Source organism: Lagopus leucura, unplaced genomic scaffold (genome assembly GCF_019238085.1).
Source record: "Lagopus leucura isolate 7727_CA_CO unplaced genomic scaffold, USGS_WTPT01 Super-Scaffold_806, whole genome shotgun sequence".
Lineage (NCBI taxonomy): Eukaryota > Metazoa > Chordata > Aves > Galliformes > Phasianidae > Lagopus > Lagopus leucura.
In genome coordinates this window covers 4,425,568-4,448,965 of record NW_024962260.1, presented here as the reverse complement: position 1 = coordinate 4,448,965, position 23,398 = coordinate 4,425,568, and the positions used below count along the sequence as shown (strand labels likewise).

The 23,398-nt window shown below is 39.5% G+C and overlaps 1 protein-coding gene and 1 long non-coding RNA gene across 2 annotated transcripts in view; one reads left to right on the top strand and one right to left on the bottom strand.

Moving 5' to 3' along the window:
* LOC122176751 lies at window positions 1-20,345 on the top strand. The gene is made up of 3 exons (XR_006177824.1): window positions 1-813; window positions 1,384-1,576; window positions 20,314-20,345. It is a non-coding gene; the product is annotated as an uncharacterized LOC122176751 (long non-coding RNA).
* Window positions 1-23,398, bottom strand: part of IFT81 (intraflagellar transport 81) — a 45,840-nt gene that overhangs the window by 4,518 nt on the left and 17,924 nt on the right. The window contains exons 10-18 of the mRNA XM_042865599.1: window positions 21,993-22,139; window positions 13,806-13,955; window positions 12,624-12,752; window positions 11,602-11,691; window positions 10,134-10,220; window positions 9,030-9,101; window positions 8,858-8,943; window positions 5,286-5,331; window positions 4,162-4,321 (exon numbers count right to left, since the gene is read on the bottom strand). Coding sequence (XP_042721533.1) covers window positions 4,162-4,321; window positions 5,286-5,331; window positions 8,858-8,943; window positions 9,030-9,101; window positions 10,134-10,220; window positions 11,602-11,691; window positions 12,624-12,752; window positions 13,806-13,955; window positions 21,993-22,139 — 967 coding nt within the window. The remainder of the gene's footprint in view (window positions 1-4,161; window positions 4,322-5,285; window positions 5,332-8,857; window positions 8,944-9,029; window positions 9,102-10,133; window positions 10,221-11,601; window positions 11,692-12,623; window positions 12,753-13,805; window positions 13,956-21,992; window positions 22,140-23,398) is intronic.

The following is a 23,398-nucleotide window of genomic DNA, read 5'->3' as shown; positions in this document are numbered from 1 at the left end:
TGAGTCTGACGTTCCCACAGCACATGGCTGACAGCGCTTTCCCTCTGTAAACTGGGAGCATGAAAAGCAGTGTAATGCAATTGTGAAAAATACCCTTTTCACCCAGTGACCTTCAAAGAAACAGACTGCCTTGGGAGTTGAGACTGCCTCTGAACAATCAACAGTACAGAAGCACTTGAGAATTTAAAGAACCTATTTTAAATTCATGCTGAAAATTTAAAGAACTCTTTAAGCAATCTGCAAATGGGTCAAATTACGACGGTTAGAAAACAACTCATCAATTGGGTGATGCCCATAAAGTTGATACCTTATGATAACCTCGTGATTCATGTGGAGTTTCCTCGCTGCAACACTGTTGTGTCCCTGCAAATTTGAATTGTTTCCATTGCAGGTTACGATAGAGAAAGGCAGCCAAAGAGTTAACAGCATCCCATCAGCAGAAACCCACTGCTACGAAAGGTAACGTAGAGCAAATGTTGAGAATGAGCTCTTTGTCTTTTTCACTTACATCTGAGCAAATGCAGCACCAATGAGAGAAAGCAGACCTGCGTGCATCCATGCGGTCCTCATCCCTGAGCAAGGTGATGGAGTGAGTTTCCCACACTGCGCTGTCAGCGTGTTACGGCCTTTCTCCCAAGGTGACACCTTTTGGATAACAGCACTCAGTCTCTGCTGTCTTCCAGTCATGTTTGCCTGCCTTCTTGTGGAAGCTGACTCCAGGCTCACCAGACGCTGCCAGAGTGGTGATTTAGGAATTCAGAGCGCTCCTGCCAAATGGCTCTGCTTCCATCTCTTGCTGAGGACAGCGGCCAGGTAGCTCACGGTGAACTTGGAGTCACTGTTGATCTGGGCCAGACATGAAATAGTGATGTAAAGAGAAAAAGCTCTCCGCTTCCAGCTCCTGAACCAGCAAGTCATTTTGGAGAACTGTTCGTGTTGCTTGTTGGCTACTTCATTCATTCTTATTGATCAGGAAATGCCCATCGTAAGCACGTTGTCTAAGCTCTGAACTGCTGTTAAACACTCTTGCTGTATTGTATTTTGTAACAGAGATCAATATCATGCCCGTAAAATAGCCTTATCAAGAAAGCTCTGGAAAGCTGTATATTTAAACACAGTAAAATACAATAGTAGGACTTCCATGTTTGTGGGCAACTATACTACAGAAGTCATAATACCTGTGTGTGAGTAAAGGTGTACAAATAAGTATTCCCAGATCTGGGTCACTTAAAGTATAGGAACACTTTCTGTAGTTCATATGGAAGCTACATGGTAGTATAAATAATCCCATATTCAGATGATAAAATGGCTCTTTATGTAACACAGTAGACATACTGTTCTCTCGTGCCCATTTCTGATGTCTATAACTATTTCATCTCCTAGGCCCATGGGGAGCTTTCCCGTGGCTCCAGGGACAGTTGGTGTTAATAGGAGTAAATAATGCAAAGCTGCACAATGCCACTGGAAAACCTTCTCATCCAGTTCTGGATAAAGATGAGGAGAACCCTTCTGAAGCAAAGTCATCAGTCGCTGGTGAGGGACTGCTCCGATCAGCGTTCCAACGGGAGGAAATTTGGTAAGTGCAGAGAGCCCACATTTAGCTATGCCCATTTTCTTTATTTGGGCCTTTGCCAAGAGAAGGCAGCTATTTTTCCATATAGTATGTTTAATCTTATTGACTAGCTAGCTTACAGTAATAAAGTTATATTACATAAATATATATATTAGGAATAAGCTTTTCCTTACAATTGAGGAAGTAAAACTGCAAAACTCAGTCAAAGACTTTTGAATGCTCCCTTCAACTCACAAACCACGCGGAAAAGCCGGTGAGCAGAAACCATTAAGGGGCATTTATTAAATGTCCACTTATAGAAAAGTTAAAAATAGCATTTGAGTTTTTCCAATTTTCTTTTCATAACAGCCATTATGATTTTCTGCTTCATCTCAGAAAGTCATTTTGCTGCTGCTGTAGTGTATAATCTCTGTGCCCTTTCTCGGTGCTGTACAAATGACAGAGCTAATCAGATCAGAGCAACAATCACGTCATCACTGAGTAACCAGCAATAAACTGTTTTTACAAGGAAGAAAGATGAACTATTTTTAGGGTAACTGAACAGAAGAAGGGAAAATGGTTACACTCAGTCTTACTCGACATCATTGCTATGAATTTCAAAAGCATTGCTTTTCCCTGGGCAGCAGACTAATGGCTGCAATAAATCTTTGTATAAATGGTCTGGTCAAAAAGGGTTTTTAGGGATTTGTTACAAAATGTTGAAGTATATGAGATGCCCCTTCTCCCTGTGCTGGTGCCTTTGTCCTCCAGCTCTGATCACTACGTAACCTAAATGCCCAGGGAAAAGGCTGCTGGTGGCAACGCAGCCCCTTCTCCACACTTCACTGCCAGTGTCCCACACAACATCCTTCCCTCCCTCCATGCTCACTGATAGCGTGCGTAGTGGAGAATGTGCTGCTTCTCCTCGTCCTGGGAAAGATCAGCGTGCAGCTGTTGAGAAAAACTATCTTCAGCTATTCAGCAGTGTGGGAGGGCTTGCATGAGGATGTCCTGAGTATCTCTGGACACGCTCCTTAGGCGTACAGTGGGTTCAGAACCTTTTGGGGGCATCTGGAATAAATGTAATTCAATGACCCTAAGCTTTTCAAACCATTCTCCTGTGGCCCAGCCAGAAACCTGTCAGTAAGAATTTACTTTTATTACTTCTTAAACCTATGAAATATAGAAAATAACATTCAGTCAAAATGTAGCCATTGGATTTTATTCAAGCTTTGTTAGCAAATATACTTAATGTAAAGACAAACTAGGAATTATACAGTTACCAAACCCTCCTTTGACAGAGAAAATAGCAGATCTCTTAATTAGGTGTCAGAGAAGGCTAAATCATTTCTTGTGTCCAAATTACATCTGATTAAAAAAAAAAAAAAAAAAAACTACTAGTGAAAAAAAAACATTTTTATTTAGGCAGGAAAAATAAAAAAAAATTCAATAAGCCAAGAGGCTCCAGAAGAACAGCAGCAGCTCTCGTCACCCAGACTTATCTCTCTGCTTCTGGTCTTTTGATTGTGACAAAGAGGCGCTCATCAGAAATGATGAAGCGTGAGGGAGAGTTTCAAGCCTCATCTGCATTCCTCTTACCCTGGGTTAGCTGTGGGTGTCGTGATGCAATTTTCAGGGCCATGACAGTTGCCTGTGGCCCACAGGTCAAAGCCTGAATATAAAGGAGCCGTGCATATCTGCTCTGCATACCCTACCATACGCAGGAAACACTGTGCCTTATTTACATTCACCAGTAGCCCTCCATCCCTGCTCTACGTCGCTTTTTGGCTGGCACAACCACTTTGGAACCATACTGCACAGGCAGAACAGCAATGTATCTCCAGTAGAGAAAGGTTTTAGTGGACCACAGTTAACACTTTCCCATGGACAGCTAAGAAAAATTAGAAAGAAGTATATGTTTCTATATGCAAGAAATACACAGTTGTTAAAACAACAAGAGATAATGGAACGATCTCAGAATCCAAGTAATTGTTCTCAGAACCTAGTCCTGACGCTAGTGCAATGAACTGTCTCCTGGAAGCACAATCACTTTAATTGAACCATGCAAAGAAAGTATGAGTAGGAGTGTGCAAGCAAGCTCTGTGCAGCTCAGAGTGAAAATGGCTCCATTCTTGCCAGTCACACTACATGAATAAAGACAATGGGGAAGGAGACGGCCGAGCCAGGAGGTCTACAATTATACAATATCAAGTACCAGACCTTGCAAAAATATAACCATAGTGATACAGAATAAGGAGCAGAGCAATTACATAAGTTTTCTGTGACCCTGGAAAAGGATTTGTTTTCCTTTGATCTCTCTGCAGATGCATGCCATTCCCAGCCTTCTAAAACAAAGATTTATGATGAGGTTCACCCCAGCACAGATCTCATAACAGATCTTCCTGACTATGTTTTGTTGTCACTTAAACAATGGACAAACAACTTCAAGTTTAGGTGCACTTTATCCATCAGAAACAGATAATGTACATCAAATTTAAATAGAAATGATGAAAGCAACAAAGAGATTACCTTTGAGAAGCCAACCCACAGTCTTCTTACTTGATGTCGGTATAAAGAAGGAAGAGTTCATAGTACAAGCCTATCTTTACCTGCTTCCTGGATGACTTGACCAATAGCTGTTTGATTTTGTTGTTTCACAAAACACTCTTTCTTACATTCCATTAACTGCTCAAAATCCTGCCACATTTTAATTTGCTTCATATTGGGCCCATGACTTTCCCGTACAACCTTCTGCTTCTCTCGTAATTTCTGTTAAAAAACAAAAAATATTCGATTGCTGAAACAGGTTATGTCCAAAAATTGCTTACACAGGCAATGGAATGACAAAAGAATGGTAAGGATTTTTACGAGCTATTGAAATATAATTATTACATTTTGTTCAAGTTAGTAACACTCCTTGCAAGTGATAAATGAATCGGCAGTGGGGATTTAGGCGTCTGCTTTGTATGGACAAACAACTGCTCCAGAGTTTTAAAACCGTCTCGTATATTTGAGAAGTTATGCTAGAATCTGAGTTTATTTCCATACTGAGCTCTTCCAGTCTCAAGTAGCAGCCTGCAATGCGTTCATATGATCATCTTATAAACACCACATTAATGTTTTACAATGAAACTCGCTATTGATCATAATAGCAACAGCTCAGACCTGTAAAAATCACTCACACTCACTCATAAAAAGGAAACCAATAAAAGAAAGACGTTAAGTGTGAATGGTACATCCGACCCCTTCTGTGCTGATCTGAGCTTTGTGCAAGATTAAGAAGTGGACAACTGCTTTTGTTTAGCACTGGTACAACGATGATCCCTTGGCCTTTAATAACAGCGATAAGGCTGACAGGCCCAAAATTTATTGTCATCAACAGGTTGCTTTATATACAACATCAAATTTGAGCTGGCACAGTTTGTCATGTCCATGTTTCAGTTTCTTATCCAAATGGTTTACTGGGAATGTGCTGTCACGTTGAGCTGGTTGACTATCTTTTACAAGCGGCTCATGCTATACTCTGCAGGAAATCAAGCCCCGAAGAGCTAGCATGATCTCTTCTCAGGGTATTAATTACCATTGCCAGCAGTAATGGAATTTTCTTTGTAGGCTGCAATAGGCTTTTTATAAAGGACTGACCACAGCCTTTGATAGTAAGCTCCACAAAAATATGAATGCTGCAATTTTTTCATTTTTTCATCTTTTTTAAAGGTAAAAACCTCATTCTTACCTTCCCAAGGCTTTCTTGTTCAAGGATCATTCGCGTATACTGTTCTCTAAAGGAAATATATAACAATTTTATCATGAATTCTGTCGGTTTCTTTATAGTATGTCAGAATAATGATTAAAGCAAAAAAAACTCTGAACGTATCAGGAGGCTCATAAATGAGGTAAGTCAGAAGAGGAAACCCAAAGAAACATTTCTGTCGTTAGACAACACATCCCACGACACCAGGGATCAGATCACTCTGATTCTCTCAGGCGTGCAGTTGGCAGAGGCAATACTGGATAAGATCTCTTGCATTTCTGAAGCAGGCGTAATTATTGCTGCATCAAAGTTGAAGGCAACAGCAAGAAGTTTTAGATGCTCGTATTCTGAACTTCGCCAGGAGCCTACTTTCTACAAGCATCAAAGTTTACAAATACACAGCCCTTAAACGCTGCAAATGTAGCGTTAGAATGAGTGGGAAAATACAGGAATGAGAAAGAATAGTACTTCAAATCCAGTCTGCAAAGGAACCGCCGTGCGTCCCTCGCTTTCAGAAAGCAGCCGTCACATTTGGGTGCCTAAATATAGGTGTAGGAGCGTTAACTGTTGACATTCATTATAAAAAATCTTGGCTGTACACCTTTGTCTGCAACAGTGGCCGGATCGCTTTCTGACACAGGCAAACTCAATACTTGAAACCTGACAATATAAAATTACAAAGCACAGTTCGGACGCATTAAAACTTATTTCTAAAATGGACAAAATCTCTTTCTTCACCAATTTACTTGAAAAAAAGTAAATGCTCATATTTTGAGTGTAATGGTACAGTCAGAAGTTCAGAGCTTGCTTATGGAATATAAAATAACTCAGTTCATATCAGGAACTTTTCAAATCGCTCAGAACAGAAGAACTTTGCATAGAGAAATTTTAACTTCCAAAAAGAAATATCAGCCTTCCTAAAATCAGAGCGTGAAGTTTGCTGGAGCGCAGTGAGGGGCAGCACAGAACCAACGCTGCTTATATTCCTTCCATTTCCATGAGGCCCTCCACAATTCTGACCAGAGCACTTGGGCTCCAGGCCACCTGGTCCTGCCTGCCATGCTCCCCACAGAATGGATGTGCAAGGAATGCAGCTGGATCATTTTATGATCTGTCACTCTTGGACAATTCCAGCCAGAACAAATCAGAGCAGTCTTGAGTGCTCCAAGCGCTGCGCAGACACAGCTGATCCCCAGCAATCCTCAACAAACTGGAGAGACAGAACAACACCGACTCTTATTTCCACTGGCACACAGCATATGTTCACACACATTTGGCCTTAAAAATATTTTTTCGTATAATAGAATTTTCAAAGCAATAACATTAGATGTCTTTTGTAATAAGCCTTTCTTTACTATTTATAATGATGACTGGAAAGAATGCAACTTGATAACTTCATTTAAAAAAAAATATTCTATTTTTAGAGAAGAAAATTAACTTTTCACATTCCTAAGATCTGACTCCACGGAACAGGGAGTTTATGTTCAAAAAAAAGAGGGTTGGAATTAAGACATTTTTTGTTCAATACGTTGTTAGGAAAGTGCTGCTCTATTTATGGTTCATTTTCACTCCGTTTACATTCCAGCGCCTGCTGAAAAATACATTCACGTTCTAAAATGATGTCTAAAAACATGTTTGGTTTTTTTTAATCTTTTTTTTTTTTGTGAAGATCCCTATACTGAGCTTTGTCGCAATTCATTTAAATGCAGCTGGTCTGCAACCTCTCACACAAGGTCAGAAATGTGTATTGTCACTGTGAGAGGGAGAATTTCTCTAGCTTCTGTGCCCACCATTAGCAAGCAAAGCAGGGACAGCAGAGAGAGTGGTAATGCTCGCTCACATTCTCCTCACCATACCTGGAATGACATAGCTGGACTCACCCTAAATTCCAGCACTTGCATTCAGTGGCTGTGTGTGAACACGAGCAGTGTGGATGTTCTTGTCACAAGTGTTTGAGCTGCAGCGTTTTTTGCTGAACATTTGTGAATAAACCGAGATCCTCCCCTTCCTCGCAGAGCCATAAAAGGACAGTGCCTGCTGTCTGACCCCTGTTTCCTCTCAGCTGCTTGCCCTGCTGCCTTTCATACTAATGAATATTCGCATCATCACTGAGCTTTCTCCTCACAACTACTTCTCTTTTGACACTTCTACTTGTTCCACTGTTGCCCGTTTTTGTTAGAGAAATCTTTTTCAGTCCACTTCCCAATGAAGAAATTGCCTCAGGTGATGCTGGATGATATCTGCCTATTTGGATGGGGCTCTGGGCAGCCTGACCTGGTGGGAGGTGTCCCCAGTAGAGGGGTTGGAACAAAACAACCCAAACAATCTTGGGATGCTATGCTGATTACCCACTTCGGATTGCTTCCCTAGTTGCCACCACTGCAACAGAACTGACCAGAAATTATTCTGAAAGGCAGAGGCTTAACAGGACAACTTGGGAAATAAACTTCTTCTACAATCTCCTTTGAGAAATGATAGAGAGCTTTAGGCTTTCTTCTTGTGACATCTACTTAACAAATAGTCTGAAGCATTATAACGAAATGCAGAATTATTAGTCTAAGTTTTGTCTTTGCTGTGCTGTTCAGTCATGTTTTTGATCTGTTTTCTGAATGGAACAGTTTTGTGAGACATTTTGGCACGTTGTACCAAACAATATACATGAACCACAGTTCTAACGTGACAGCTTACACAGATCTCAAGTAACAACCTGTCATGTCTCTGAAATACAAAGGCAGAAATGTAAGAAAAGGCCTCACAAAGATCAATACTGCTATGGATTTTGAAGTCCTTGCAATAGAGTCAACCGCAGGAATGCTCACTGATGCAGGGGGTGAAACAGAGAGGTACAGGGCAGAGCTGATTCCCCCTCTGCAATGAACTAAAAATGGGATTCTCTAGAGACTCCTACATACAGTACTACCAGACAAAGACAAAGGGTCTTGAAAAATCTCTCACTTTGATGCAACTGTCCTGTCAATTAAATGAAGAATAAAGATGAAAATTACTGTTGTGGCACAGAAACCACAAAAAGGAGCAAAACAAAACCAGTTAGGGTGTGTATATTCAGTCCTCCATTTCTGGAGGAGTGATGGTAACAGCTACTGCACCTGAAAGAACAGCAGATCGGCAAGGAGTTGCCAGAATCTGATGGCAGTGCGTGGTTGCTCTCTTCAAGAGGTGGAATATCTTCCACAAGCTGGAATCTCGGGGCAAACCTGGCAGAGGCATTATGGTAGAGCCATGCTTCCCGTGGGACCTAGCTGAAGCATGGCTTCTCTGACCTTGTGCCAACAGGAGCTGCAAGTTAAAGCCACTATCTGGGGCCTATAATCTCCAGCAGGAGGGGAAAATCTTCTGGTATGTCTGAGAGAACTCATAGGTTTACAGCAGCATATACTGGAATTCAAGATGCTTATTTTTAGATTATTATAGTGTTTCTAAATATATCAGGTGAACTCCTCCAGTTCAAATGCCAGTGAGAAAATTCCTAACTTCAATCTCAGATTCTGAATATCCTTCAGCTTAACACAAAAGGAACACACTAACGTGGTTACCGAATTGCCTTCCGTCTCTCCTGTGGATCTGGGGAGACATATATCTTCATTTCTTCTTTCACACGTTGCAGCTGTATTTCTAGATTCTATAACGAAAGATAACAAATGTTTTAAGAAATACATAATTCCTATTTCATTTCGCAGAATAATTTAGTCCCTCCTGTGACCTTACTTTCTTCATGCAGTTCACATAGTGGTAGTTGCTTTCTTCCTGAGTGCTCTCCTCGAGAAGTCCCTTCACTTCCTGTAGTACAAGAATCAGATTTCAGTGGATGTTCTTACTGAAATCCATTCATGTTGCCATATAAACCATAAGAGTCCATAACACAAAAAAGCATAACTCTGAATTGTTCATTGCTTATGTGTTTTTAGAATTTTGGCTACTGAAGAACAGTCCTTCTGGAAGGTCTACTTCAAATAGGTTTGTCTGTGGAGTTCTTTATTTCACTTGGATTAAGCCGTACAGAGGTACATTCAGTGCAGAGAAAGAGTACCTATGCATCCACCTACACTTTGAGTGTACGCTGTTTTTAGTTTGAAATAAATTCCTTATGCTGGCAAGCCCTTGAAAAACCAAATCCAGACAAAGTTCATAGAAGACAATCCACAGATTCATATTTTATATGTATTAATGCTGTTCCCACATCCGAATATTGAACTGGTTTAAGTACCTCCCTTCCCAAAAGTGCTGCAGTTCAAGCAATATGTCAGCTACATACAGGCAAGCTCCTAGATATATCTACATTGCTGTAATTACTTCTTTAAAAAAAGGTTTTATTTTTGTCCATAATTTTCAGGAATGTACGATGAGTCACATCTAATGAAAAATCCTTGCCATCAGTTTAGTGCACTAATTAGCCATTGGATTGGTTTTGCTAAATTAAAGAGTATGCTAAATGCACATGGAGATTTGTCTTGATAAATTAATCCTTAACATTTTATTGTGAAATTCTTTTCTAACAAATACTCGGGTCAGCAGGGTTTCTGGCAGGTGCCTCCTCTTTTACTCCTGCTACTCAGTGCTGGACTTGAGCAGACGGTCTGATGGAGCACTGAGTTCATTGCTGCTGTTCAGAACAGGAAGCGCGTGGGACCGCAGTCAGTCCACAGCAGCTTCTGGCATGGTTTGCATAGCTGCGGATCACCACTGACTCACTGCCACCTGAAGTGAACCTAGAGCTGCCATATCCAGAGGGAAGGCAGGGAAAGTACTGAACCGTAAAGAGTAACACGTCGCACAGCGCTTAGTAACCTTGTGACCAAGCCACCATCTTACCTGTTCCAGTGCGGAGCGATTGCTCTCTAACCCTGCTGCACAACTGTCGTACTGGATCTTTTTTTCATCACATTCTTGCGTTAATTCCTTATAGGAGAAGGGCAGAAGGGTACATAAATGAAATCTTCAGTTGACTGACATGTGACATTCAAGCAGGCTCTTGGTCTCACACATCAACCTCAGCTACTGGCACGCTCCCTGACACTTATGTAAACCCAGCAGGCACGTGGGTACTGTTACACACACACAGTAAGGCTGCATAGTGGTGACCAGGCTGCGTACATCACAACATAGCATGCAGATTTCCTCTTTACAGCCACAGCCTTAACATGGCGGATCATTAGGGCAGCGCTTGCAAGAAAAATGAAAAATAATTACAAAGATGGAGATTAAGAAGGGATTAATATGCTTGCTACCTACGAAAAAACAGCTTTGCTTTTTTAGTTGTATGCAACAAATGGCTGAGCTGGATTTCACTCGCTGACACTTTAAATAGAACCATTAAAAATAAGTTTTCTGGAAATTTAGTTGATAGATAAAGGAGTAGCTCAATTTACTTCTGTGTCCGTGAGCCAACTTACAGCAGCTGTGGACCTGAATGACTTCTTCAGCTGTCTGTAAAATTTTGAAAACAGATGGATAAATCTGTCATTCCAACAGACTAATATAGGACTTAGATCAATGTGCACAGCCATTGGGATGAAATTTATTTCTGATCTATTTTAAAAAAGAGTTACTTGCGATCACTAGAGCTGAGAAGCACAAAAAGCTTCGAAACTAATTTGAAAGTTAACTTTGCTGTGATTTTGAACCATGATCTTTATTATTTATTATAGGTCTTTGTTGTTTTGATTTTTAATTACTATAAAGGACAAAATTTCAGTGTGATACAGCTTTTAAAAATTCCAGTCTTTTACTTGTTGCTCATTGAACATCATTCCTGACTTCGTCTGCTATTTCCAGCTTTCCTCCAGAGTTGATTACATCCCTACACAGCACTGCAGAGCTCTGTGAATTACGCTCATTTGTGAATTTGACCTTAATTTTGAAGAACGAGAGGAAAGTTTAATGCATTAAAATAAACCTACTTCAAGACCAAAAAAAAATACAACACAAAACATAGAATGCAATTAGAGTTGATGAGACCGTGGAGATTTGTGGTATTTGAAGCATTTAGGTGTCTGGTAAATGAAAACAAACTTAAACTAACCATATTTTAACGTGCATTTCTGCACTGTCTCAGTTCCTGCCTTGTACACCTCAGCCACAAAGGTACAAATAACTCAGTGGCAATGTGTATGGATATACAAATCTATAGGGACAGTAAGCTCCTGCTCTAACTGTAGCACTTAACTGCATGGAGAAATGTGCAGAGCAAAACATAGGACTGCCCCCCATCGTCTGCCTGCTGCCTACCCTATTTCATCCATAAGCACTGCTCAAAGCCTTCTGAAGTGTTTCTACCAACCTGGCACTTCTGACGCAGCTGTCTCAGCTCCTTGATGACAGGAGCGAGGCTCGACTTCTTCTCTGCCACCATAGCGTTCAGTTTCTTTACCTGAAAGAGGGACTAAATGTTACACACTGATAATGTGCATTAATAGTTTATATTATTAGGATCATGAAAAGAGGTGAAAAGGGATGAAGACAAAAATACGGAGAGGAAAAAAACCAACTGTGTGACAAAAGAAGACTGAAGTATATATAAGTGCAGAACTAATTAACAAAGGGAAAGAGCCCATGTTGCACTGAAATCATTACCACAAACCAGACCACTTCTGTTCCTATTGTTTAACAGAACACCACAGGCAAGAGCAGCAGACCCACATGCCAGATGCCTGAATGGCTTCAGGAGAGGGGAAAAACAAAGGAGCTGCACAGAGCTGGACTGACAGAGGAGATCTTTGAATAAACGAACCAACCAAAAAAATCCCTGCATAGGTGAAATAAAGTTTGAACTTGCTAAAACAGAATCGCTTCAAAATATTTATACTGAAAACTCACATTCTGCCCAGCTTTCCGTTTGAGATTCATTCTGTTTTGATTCTACCACTTTATTTTTAAAGTGCCCTAATGATTTTAAAGAATGCTATTTGGCTTTTGGCTCCTTTATAATATTTTGCTTCTATGGCTACGCGGTGAATTAAAATACTACAGATCTGAGGACAACTGAAAATGAGGCTAAAGAGAAGAAATAATGTTTAGTTCTTCAGACAAATGAAATATCTTTAAATGAATACTTAACTCCAGTGATTTACATGCATTTTAGAAAATGATGCTGTAAAAGAGTCAAATATCTAGTCAAATAACAGACAAAATTAGTCAAAATAGACAACAGACAAAACTTGTTATCTATACTGTTTGAAAGTACCTATTTTTCTATATAAACCTATATTAAAAGTGAAAAACCCAACCAAAATATTCAACTTGGTTCTCTGAGGAAGCAGATATTGAATCTGAGGCAATAAAACAGCTAGAGACAAACATCACCATTTCAGACATGTTGTCTAATGTTTGGCCTTTCATTCCATCCACTTCGCTCTTCACTGCAGATACTCTTTCCAGCTCCTCCTGAGTGCAACTATATCCAGAAATACCTTTCTTGTCTTCAATAGCTTGCTGCAGACACAAAATAAATGCTGAATGTGAGTCCATTAATTGCACAAATTACTTCATAAAGATGAAATACTGTAAGAAAGTGGGAAGTACTGTAATCCATTTATTTTAAAAGCGATTAGTAACGTAGCTGCCACAACAAACTTTTCCTCTTGTGCCTGCACAGCAAGCTAGCAACAACTTCCTGTCATACATCACTGTTCTGCCATCTCACACCCAATGAAATTAACAGGAGGTTTCCACGATGTGAAATGGGCTTTAGGTCAGGCTGTGAAGGAGCTCAATATGTGAAATCCAAATGCTTAATCAAAAGATGCAAAGTAGCTGATTTTTTATAAACAACTGTCAAGCTAAAGAAATACTGTATTAATTATAGCAACGTTAGTGCCAGATTACAACATTCTTGCATTAAATTACATAAAATTTACATTAAGTGCTGATGTGATAGTCCTTAGCAATGCTTGCTCATTAAGTATGGAAGGAGGGTATTTTTTCAGTAAACTGGAAGCTAGGTGCTGATCTGCAATTTGCAAAACACTCATTCTTTAAAGTATCATCTGTCCATGAACACCAAAGTCAGTTATCCTCAAAAATCTTCTACAAGCATAAGTTTAGGAAAACATTTGTGTCTGCAAGGAGCTGCTGCTACTATGATGAGAGCATTCTGCAGATGTTTGCAGCAGCATACAGTCTGACAGGCTGTAATGCCCAGGGCTAAAAGGGGTACTTTTGATATCAGGTGGAAAACCTAACATGAGAATGCAGCCCTGCTCTAACTGGAGTTAGTGAAGCTCTAACACTGACTTTGGAAAGTAGGGTTGTGTCCCTCATTCTGAAAAGAAATTGCAGAACATTCATGACTCCCTGTAAAAAACAGTTGCTGAACATGAAGCAGCTTAGCATATCATACAGATTTGGTTCCCTAACGACTCTTTTACTAATGACACTAGGATGGTATACATTAGAAAATAACCAAACAGCATCCACCTTATTATAGAGCAAGTTGGAAAGGAAGGAAGAGTGGTGGACTGTAGGAGTAGTAAGCGCCTGCATTACCAGCTGCTGCTGGATGGCCTCGTGCCGCTGCTTCAGGAGCTCTTCTGTCCGCTGGAGGATGCCACACTCAGCTGTAATTTCTGCTACTTCCAGTCGCTTCCTTTTATATACTGTGTTCTTGCTCCGGAGCTTATTGACATAGTGTTTAAGCTGCAATGAGAGAGAACAGAACTATGTGCCGTTCAACTTCAAGAGAAAAAGGGCAGGGTTCCATCACAGACTGATCCTCTATAAAATAGAATTATCCTATTTGGATTGCATGCTGAAGGTTAAGAACAGAGGACTGGAATCAAGGATTCCCAGAGTCTATTTACTTTCAGCAGCGTTTGTTTGCTGTGTGAGATAAGGAATCCATCTCCATTGCTTTATCCCAGCTCAACCATTTGATATAGAAAGACCCTTCAGTTCTACTCACCACTGTTTGACAGCTGGAAAACTAATTACTGAACTAATGTTCTGAGAATCACGGATAATAAAGTTAATGTGATAAGAATTTGCATGTTTAGCAGAGCAGCAGATCAGCAGTGCCTAACCCCAAACAGCACAGCACACCAAAAACATGGTAAGAAAGCAGAAGGGAACATGACATGGAAAAAGATGATCCTGCTTTTTAACTGCTAGTCCTCAATAGCTGAAATTTGATGTTCTCTTTCCTTGACTCCTTCAGGACTAAATGATATCGCTGAAGTTTCAAAAGCAGGAAAATAAGAGCCCTTGCATAGAAGCAGAGAAATGCGGTATGTTGCACCCAAATCTGGAGGAATTGGGGAATTTATAGTTTATAAATAAAGACTATTTTATAACGAATAACTAATGTATAGCTTCATAAATAAAGACTAAGCAAAATAATTCACATCCTTACAGCTAAATTACACCGGAATGCATGCGTGCTCCATTTGCAAGATGAAAAATCAGGTGCCGAAACAAACATGTCATGTTTTTCTTTGTCTGAATGTTTTCCATCTGTCGAACAGGCAGAGCTCCTGGAGCTGCCAGTCACAGCTCTGAAATGCACTCAGATCCAACGATGGAAAACAAAATTTATTAGAGTAGATGCAGCATGAACAGGCTTCAGAGTGTTCCTCACAGGAGCATTCAGCATGTGCAGAGCAAACAGATGACAGGATCAGGAAGCAATGGGAGCCCCACCACCTCACCTTTAAAGCTCAAACATAACAGAACTTAGATTTTAAGATAATTTTTTTTTCTTTTTGCAAAATGATGCCACTTTCCCTTCTAAAGAAGGGATCCAAAAAACCAGTGCGACCACAGCCTAAGAACCCCCAGAGTAACTGTATGTTCTATAAAAAGTCGCCTGGGCAAAGTGCCCAAAATGAAATCAACCCTGTTCATCTGCCATCCTGTGCAATATCTAGGCCAAAGCTGCTTCTCTCTTGCTATGCTCCACAACTATTTTTAAAGCCAAAAGCTATAAACGTTTTTGGTGAAAGAACAAACCCACAAATTACTCAATGTGCTCTATGCAGATCGGACTATGTGTGGTTTAGAATACCATCTTACATTGTGTGTGCTACCTAGGACAAGGATAGACAAGGTCACCTAATCCACAGCACAGGGCAGCAGAGGCAGCCCTCTTACAGTCGGACTGTCATTGTTATATTATTGGCACACTTAGTGTAATATTACCAGAATGAATTGTTTGTCATAGCAAATTCACATATACCCACCTAGCTAACAGAAAAGACTCATTTCCTTTTGGTATTGCTTAGATAACACCAAGTTTTCTGTGATTTTCAAGACATCACGGAGTATAAATAGCATCTCCCCAATCATTTAAGAGACGCAGTGCTCTGTCTGGATGGAGTAGATCCAGAGAGGTTTCATCTGATCAGTGGAATACAGTGCAGTGCATTTGTAAAGGGTGAAATGTATTGTGTGTGACTACACACACCAATCAAATCTGAACTAGCTTCTGTCAGTTTACCCCAGGATGAAAAGCAAACTACGATTCTCTTCACTTCTAAAACTACTTTTAAGGTCTTGAAAATAGCTTGAGTGGGAGGTAGAGTATTTGCATATTCAATATTCAAAGCATAATGTATTTTACAATGGAAGTCAAAGGATTTGGTTGATTAAAACCTCATTCCACCGATGTCCTGTTATTAGGGAAGACTGCATTATAAAAATCTCATCCAAAGCAAACAAGCTGCTCACATTGTCCAGTGAAATCTATTCCCTTCAGGAGATAGATGTCTATCTTTCATCACAATCTCTGACTTTCTAAAAGCTAACAAGTTTTCATGATTTTTTTTTGCCATAAATGAGGTGGAATGGTATAAACAGCAGCAGCAAAATGACCGTATCTGTAGAAATCAATCAACAGTTTGGCACTAGTTTCAAAAGAATTCACCTTCTCCAAACGCAGCACAGATCAGCCCCTGAAAATCTCACTAACTGAAGCCTTCCTTAGATGCAGAGCCAAATTCAGAGCTGGAGCTGTTAGGCTTAACTCCAGTTAAATCAGCAGCTGGTCGGGATCTTCTGGCACAACTAGGTTTCTCCACTCTAAAAGTTGAGAATCATGCTGTAGATTTCCGAAAACTATAAATAAACCTCTTGCAAAAATCCCAGTGCCTTCAATTCTGTAAGCACGGCTTCTGAAGCTTGGTGCATCTCATGCTCCCATCTATATGTAGATGAATAAAAATCAACCTCTTTAAAATGCTATGTAAGTTTGGATTTTACTTCTGCAAAAGGTATTTTAAACACTACAAAGAACTGAAGGAAGAAAAACTGTCTAGCCTCATCAGTTTAAAGTTAACTGCCCAAAAGGAATCCATTTTTGACCAACAGCATTTTCCCATAGCCAAGGCCAGCTGCTCCCTACACACAAACAGCAGGCTCAACCTACAGGGTTCCCATGGATCCGTCAGCGCTCACAGCACTGCACCATTCAAGGCTATGTCCACCAGCAAGCTTTCCTTTCTCAAGCACTCTAACACAAATAGTTATTTAAGCTTCGAAGATTAAATGACTGGACAAGAACCAAATGCTGGCACTGACTTAGCAGTTAAAGTAAACAAGCCTGTAGGCTCATTTGCTTGCTGAGCCAGAGCCCCCTGAGATATAAAAGTGATCCAAATGAAAGCAAAGAAAGTTTATGCTTTTCCACTGAGCTATTTTTATGGGAGACTGTAACATAAAAAGCATGGAATCTAGACCATGAAGCAGAGTGAATGAAAGCAGGACTTCAATATCTCTTATAAGGTCCCAAAGCATGCAGGTAGCTCACATCCGTGGGCAGGTTTCTTGTACTATGTTCCATTTACACTGAAAAACCCACCAGTGTTGGCACATCACTCTTCTTCAGAGCCATCCCAAGGCTGACTGCTCACCCCCTTCCCAGGGAAGGAACACGAGCACACCGACCCCGTGCTTCAGTGCATTGCTGGACTGGGATCAAAGCCCAGCTCCTCTCATGCTTACTCCTAAGAACTCCCTTTAGTCTCCTGAAAACCAAATTTCTCCCCCTGTGAAATTTTGACAAGGTTCTTAGTGTAAGATTATCATTGAAGGAGAAAATGGATAAGCTTTTCTACCAAGAAGAACAAATCCCAGCTTAATCGCTTACTTCTGTGTCAACATTATAAAATGCTGTTTTGTGGATTACCGTATCAATTCCATTGTATTAATCAAAATACTTTTCCACAAGAAATTACTACAGAAAATAAAGCATTAGTTGGAAAAAAAAGTTTTCTTTCTGAAATACAGAATCTAAAGGTTTCAAAGTTTCGTTGATGAAATTATTTGCATAACCACAGTAACTGCAGAAAATCTTTGCTGACTGTTTCTGTTTCTGCTAAGAATTTAGTTTAGGAGCAGATGTTTTAGGTTTTTTTACTAGACCAATTAATGGGATACAGACTGTCCAAAGCATTAACGTTCAGTTCAGAAAAGTTCCTGATCATGACATGTTTTCAATGAAACTCTTTTTAAGAGGCTTTAAAACTGAGCTGGTACCACCACTGTTGGATGTGGTTAATAACTCACATAGAAGAGGGGAAAGCTTCTCACAGACCCAACTGTTATCATCCCAGCCAAATGAAATGAAGGCATCCTACAACCTGCTCGTTAGACAGCCCAGTCAGGAAAATTCTTCATTAGCACTGAGTAGGATTCCTCTCCCAGGAGTGCTTGCTTCTGGTTATTACTATCCATTACTAAGAAGCTGGACCAATCAGAATATTTTTAATGAAAAATCATTTTCAGTTATCACTGAAAATGCGCAGATCAATAAAACTGATGATTTATTCATGCCAGTGGGTGCTGAAAGAGCGTTCAGTTCTGTGGAGCTATATTTTATGTCTGAATCACTGCATAGATTTGGCTTAAATGATGGTGAGCTTCTTACAACAGAAAGCTCCTGGCTTCTGTAAGAATCCTACAGAGTTGCTACTTTTGTTCTCACAACTTCACTGCCATCTACTCTCACAGTTCCACATTTAAGGAGCCTTTGACAGACAGCAGTTTAACCGTACACAGAACCTTAATGAAGAGATCATAAACCTACAGGATAATTTATTCCTGGTCCCGACTCAAACCACGTCACGGCCAAGCAGTGAGTTCCTTAATCACTTCTTTAAAATCTGCCTCTGTAGCTCAGGGCTCGGTAACTGTTTGTTGTAGATGCAGATTGAACCAACCTTTTTAGAGAAAAGGTGACAAGATCCACAGTCCAAGACTTTGCTGTTTCCAAAGTACATCAACCTCCTTTTTTATCATTCTACCGGGGTGCAATTAGGCATGGTAGGCATCAGTATGAGAGCTGAACTCCTTATGTAAACTAACACACACACACTTGCTAAGAAATGGACGAGACCATCTATACCACATTCTCAAAAACATTAACAACTGTAGCTAAGCACAGCTATGACACCATTCTATTCCAAAACCTTGGAGAAGTCTAGGCTCTAGGGCCCTATACTGAACAGCACAGTGCATTGTGTAAAGAGCTAAAAATATCATGACTTTACCTAGGATCACTTGTAATTGAACCATCGAGCCTTCTAAGTGTCAGCATTTGATTCCCTAAGTTTCAGGATCTGACAGCTGCAGTGAGGAGCCTGCCAGCTTTGCCCCACGTCCATTGTGCTTTGTTTGAAGTGCTTAAAAAGATTTCATAATCACTGAAGCAGGCAATTTATTCCTACCTTTTCTGCATTTGATGTAAATGAGTTGGTTATTCCCTGCTGGTTCTCCCACTTTCTGTGTAGCTGCACAACCTCTCAAACCAACTGGAATACTCTAACGTTCTTTTTTTTCTATTATTACAAATAGAAAAGTAGAACACTAGCACCTAAAAACCAGGATCAACCTTTTGGTGAATGGAGTGCTGAGACGACCTCAGCTGAAGATCTGAATATTGGTGTGGGAGTACAAGCTAGGAAGGCACTGATTCTTTGACTATTTGTGTTATGATGTAAGAGGATACAGCCAAGGGTGAGACAAAGATGAGAAATAGTGAGAATATGGGAAAATAATTATTTAACTGCAGCATTTAGGTAAGTTAGATGCGGCAGCATTAAAAACCTGTTTCAAACTCAGGACAGGGAAACTATTTGTTAAAAAAAAAAAAACATGTTTCTTCTTCTTTTGAAAATGGAGGAAAGAAATGCAAGATGTGTGAGACTGCAACAAGAAGGCATAAAAGAAGCTCTCAGTTGTCAAAGAGCGGAATGTGAAGGTTGAATCCACAACCTCTTCCTGTCCTCACTGAACATATGTATTGCAGTAGTGACTCACCATTACATTAATCAAGACTTCCTTTAGCATTGGCTCAAAGCTGGAGTAATAGAGCACAGAACATAGATATAAAGGCATACCATACCAGAAACAAATCTACAGTCTAGGTGAGTGATGAACTGAGACCTACTGATGAAAGATAACCTGCTAGCTTCACTTTTGCTTCATCACCTCTTCCCCAACAACCTATTTCTATTGTATACGTATGAACACACAGATACACAACACACCTAATGAACTAATAAACAGGAACAGAACACTGATTGTATAATGCTGGCTTCCTTCCTTGGGCCAACATACAGAAAGCATTTCACAAAACAGGAAACAGTTCTTACAAAAATGCAAACACTCCTAACTGGAAGCTGATATTTTGCCCAAAGTGCTCCATTGTTTATTCTGCACTCATCAACATGAAGACTTGAAGATATTTTAAAAATCAAACATAGAACAGATTTGAACAAAAGGAATGAAGGTTACGTTCAAAACAGGTAATGTCTTTTTTCTGTCTTCAGCCTCTTCCTTATGGCAGACAATTAACTTGAATTTTTCATTATCAGGCCTCTTAAGTAACTGCTACCCTCCTACCTGGCTCTGCTGAAGTTACTATCGATCAGAGCATGCTGTCCCCACTCAGAACATCTATTATTTCTTACCTTACAGTGTATTTACAGATAATGTAAAGCATATGTTGCTGTCTCTGTAATGCATTCTTGTTGATTAATTAAACATTTCTCTCCCATCACAGAAACACAGATTGTCTGCTTGCTATTTTTATTTTGAAAGCTGTCAAAGATTCCAGCCAAGCGCTCACTGAGGATAAAAATCTGAGGTAGAAAGAAGTCTCATCTAGTGGTCTTGTTATTACTGCTACCAATGGAACACCATGAGTGCCCATGGTACACCATGGTAAGAGAAAGCTGCAGCTTAATTCTTCAAATCGTTACTCAAGACTTGCAGCACGAGTTAATTTCACTGGAATCAAGAGATGCTCCTTGTTCTAAACATAACTCTAGATATAAGTCTGTTATTGCTTCTACCTTTGGTTTTTATCTAGATTTACAGAATGGGAAACAGACAAGAAGGCAAGAGAAACCTGCATGCATTCCATATTGTATAGGAAGAACTTATGCATGAGTGTACGCATACACACATTCCCATACTTCATTTACTCTGTAAGACTCCTTTAAAAGAAAGCTGGTTTTTGTGGAGCAGGCACATCCTATGGGATCAGGAAGGGAGTTCCTTCTACAAAGGGCGTTGACTGTATTGAGCAGTATGTAAAAAAAAAAAAAAAGCACACAAATAGACAAAGAAAAAGAAAGCAAAGAGTGTTACTCTTGATAAACTTATGGCAGTGCAAATTCAGACAGCAACAACTAAAACATCAGTGTGTTATTCACATGATTCTCATCCAAAATCCAAAACACAGCACCTTGCCAGTTTCTAGGAAGAAAATTCACTCAATTCCAGCTGAAACTAGGATACATACTAATTTAGAGTAAGATACAGGCAAATGTCCTAAGGAAGACATTAGCTATAAGCACACTAAGCAGACTTCTTCTAAGCTTCTTCTATTATTCTCTTAATAACAGCCCATTCATTTTGCTGATGAACCATTGTCCAGCTGCCACAGCTTTATTCTTTGCAAGCTTCTGAAGAAGAAAAAGCTTCTTTGGTAAGTACCAGCTTCAAATGAAATTTTGCCTGGGATAAGATGACTGTGAATCAAAGTCTGTTATAGATGAACTGCAGGTGGTCCACAAGAAGTATTTTTTGAAGTAAAACCTTTTGTGGTAATAAATATTGAAGTATTAAGCGTGTTCCTGATAACTGCTGCTCCTATGCTTTATGATCAGATAGACTTATACACTGATTAAAAATAAATTCACTGACATGACTTACCACTTGAAGTCCTAAGCCCCCCCATTAGTCTTGTTGACTTTTATAGTTGGTTGAAGTTATTTATCATCATACCACTGAGATTATATTGACATTATTTTGACTCAAAGCTCTGGAACATTAGAACAGCCTGACAGTAAGTCCTCATAGCTTTGCAACCTACAAGGCTGAATGTGAATAATTTAATGACGTGAATAAATTAATAATTTGAATGTAGATGCAAACCAAGTATTTTTAAAAGTTCTGTTAAATACTGGAAAGCATTTGAAAGCACTGGACAACATTGTACTATCTGCACTTCAAAAACACCTTCAAATACATTGTTGGTCATTTGATTTTAATTTAACATGGGTAGGAAAAGCAGAACTCGGCCTGTTGCAATGCTGAGGCCACGTACTTTGACACCACGTTATAATAATGGATAAGATACTGCAGAAGCAGCTATTACAACGAGAAGGTAAAAGGAAACTCCAAGTTAACAAAAAAAATATCAGTCTTTCTTATACGCACTGTTACGTGACGTACCTCATCCCCCTTCAGAACTTCAGAGCCATCTAACTCATGGGCCTGATTCGTCTTCTGTATCATCTGCTTTTCTGTGCTAGACATCTCTTCTTTAGCAGCCTGAAGTTCTTCTGCCTTGGCTTCCTTCTTCCGGGAAATTATAGATGCCTGAATGAACATCAGAAATATACATGGACATGCAAAGTAAAAATTTATTAATATATTTCATATTATATCCATATTTTTATAATATACTTATATTTTATTGCTTAAACATTTTATTAATGTTTAATCATTAATAAAATAAAAGCATGAAAACTTCAGGTGTGGCACCACTGAAATCACATCTCAACTGTAGGAAACTCATTTTCACTGGGTATTGTGAGCACGTATCTTTGCAAAGAAAAAGACAGATTACACAACTACACAGTTGATTAAACCACAGCTTCTTTAAAGCTGATTGCCAATTCCGAGCTTCCTTCAGTATGGCTGATTTCAGTCATGTCCCTTTGCTCCTCAGATCCTTGCTGATGCATTTTACATATATGTTTCTTCACCTCCTTTTTCATTGTCACTGAAGAACAGGCATGCACTTGGGGGGCTCCATTTAATCTACTTAGTCCCTTTTTGTGCATATATAAGACACATCAACATGGTTTAACTGGAAAGACATCCAAGATTTCACAAATGTCATAATACAGATTTTTATAACTCCAACCTACTCCAGCCTACAGAAATATGTTATACTAAGCAGAACCCAGCCTCTAAATCTTGGCAAATAGCTAAAAGACAATGAACAAAGCAGAAAAGTACAGAAATATTGTAATTATAGACTATTCCGCTATTGTTTTTTTTAGTCTAGAAGAAAAAGCATTTAAAAAATAATGTTTTACCAGGCAGAATATTTACTAGTACCTACATCTATTAAAGTTAAGAGACTAAGAAACATAAGCATACATTAGTTCAGAAAAAGAAAGCATTTTTATCTTGCCAAAGTATATTTTTACATAACACAGGAATGTATATGTATGCACCTGAATTTAGATGTGTTGTTGGTTACTTAATATGAAAGGAAAAACTTCAGTAAAAATAAAGCAAAACAGAATGGGTTTCTCTCACTACGTTTAGAGGAGCAGCGTTATTTTTAAAATCATCCAACAGAATTCAGCTGGGGTCAGCTCAGCTCTTTGCTCCATCAGATATCTGCAGTGATAAACTGTAGTGCCGTATACAAAGAAGAAGAACAAAGCAAAGACCACTGTATGCCTTCAACTCACAGCAGCAGTCTGAACTCCCCAAGCTCCTCCACTGAGCACAGTTATATCACCAGCCAACTGGTCTTGGGTATCAGCCCATTATGTACCAGGCATATTTCACATATTTTATATGTGATTGAACTGCAGCATACATTTTATCACCATTTTTTC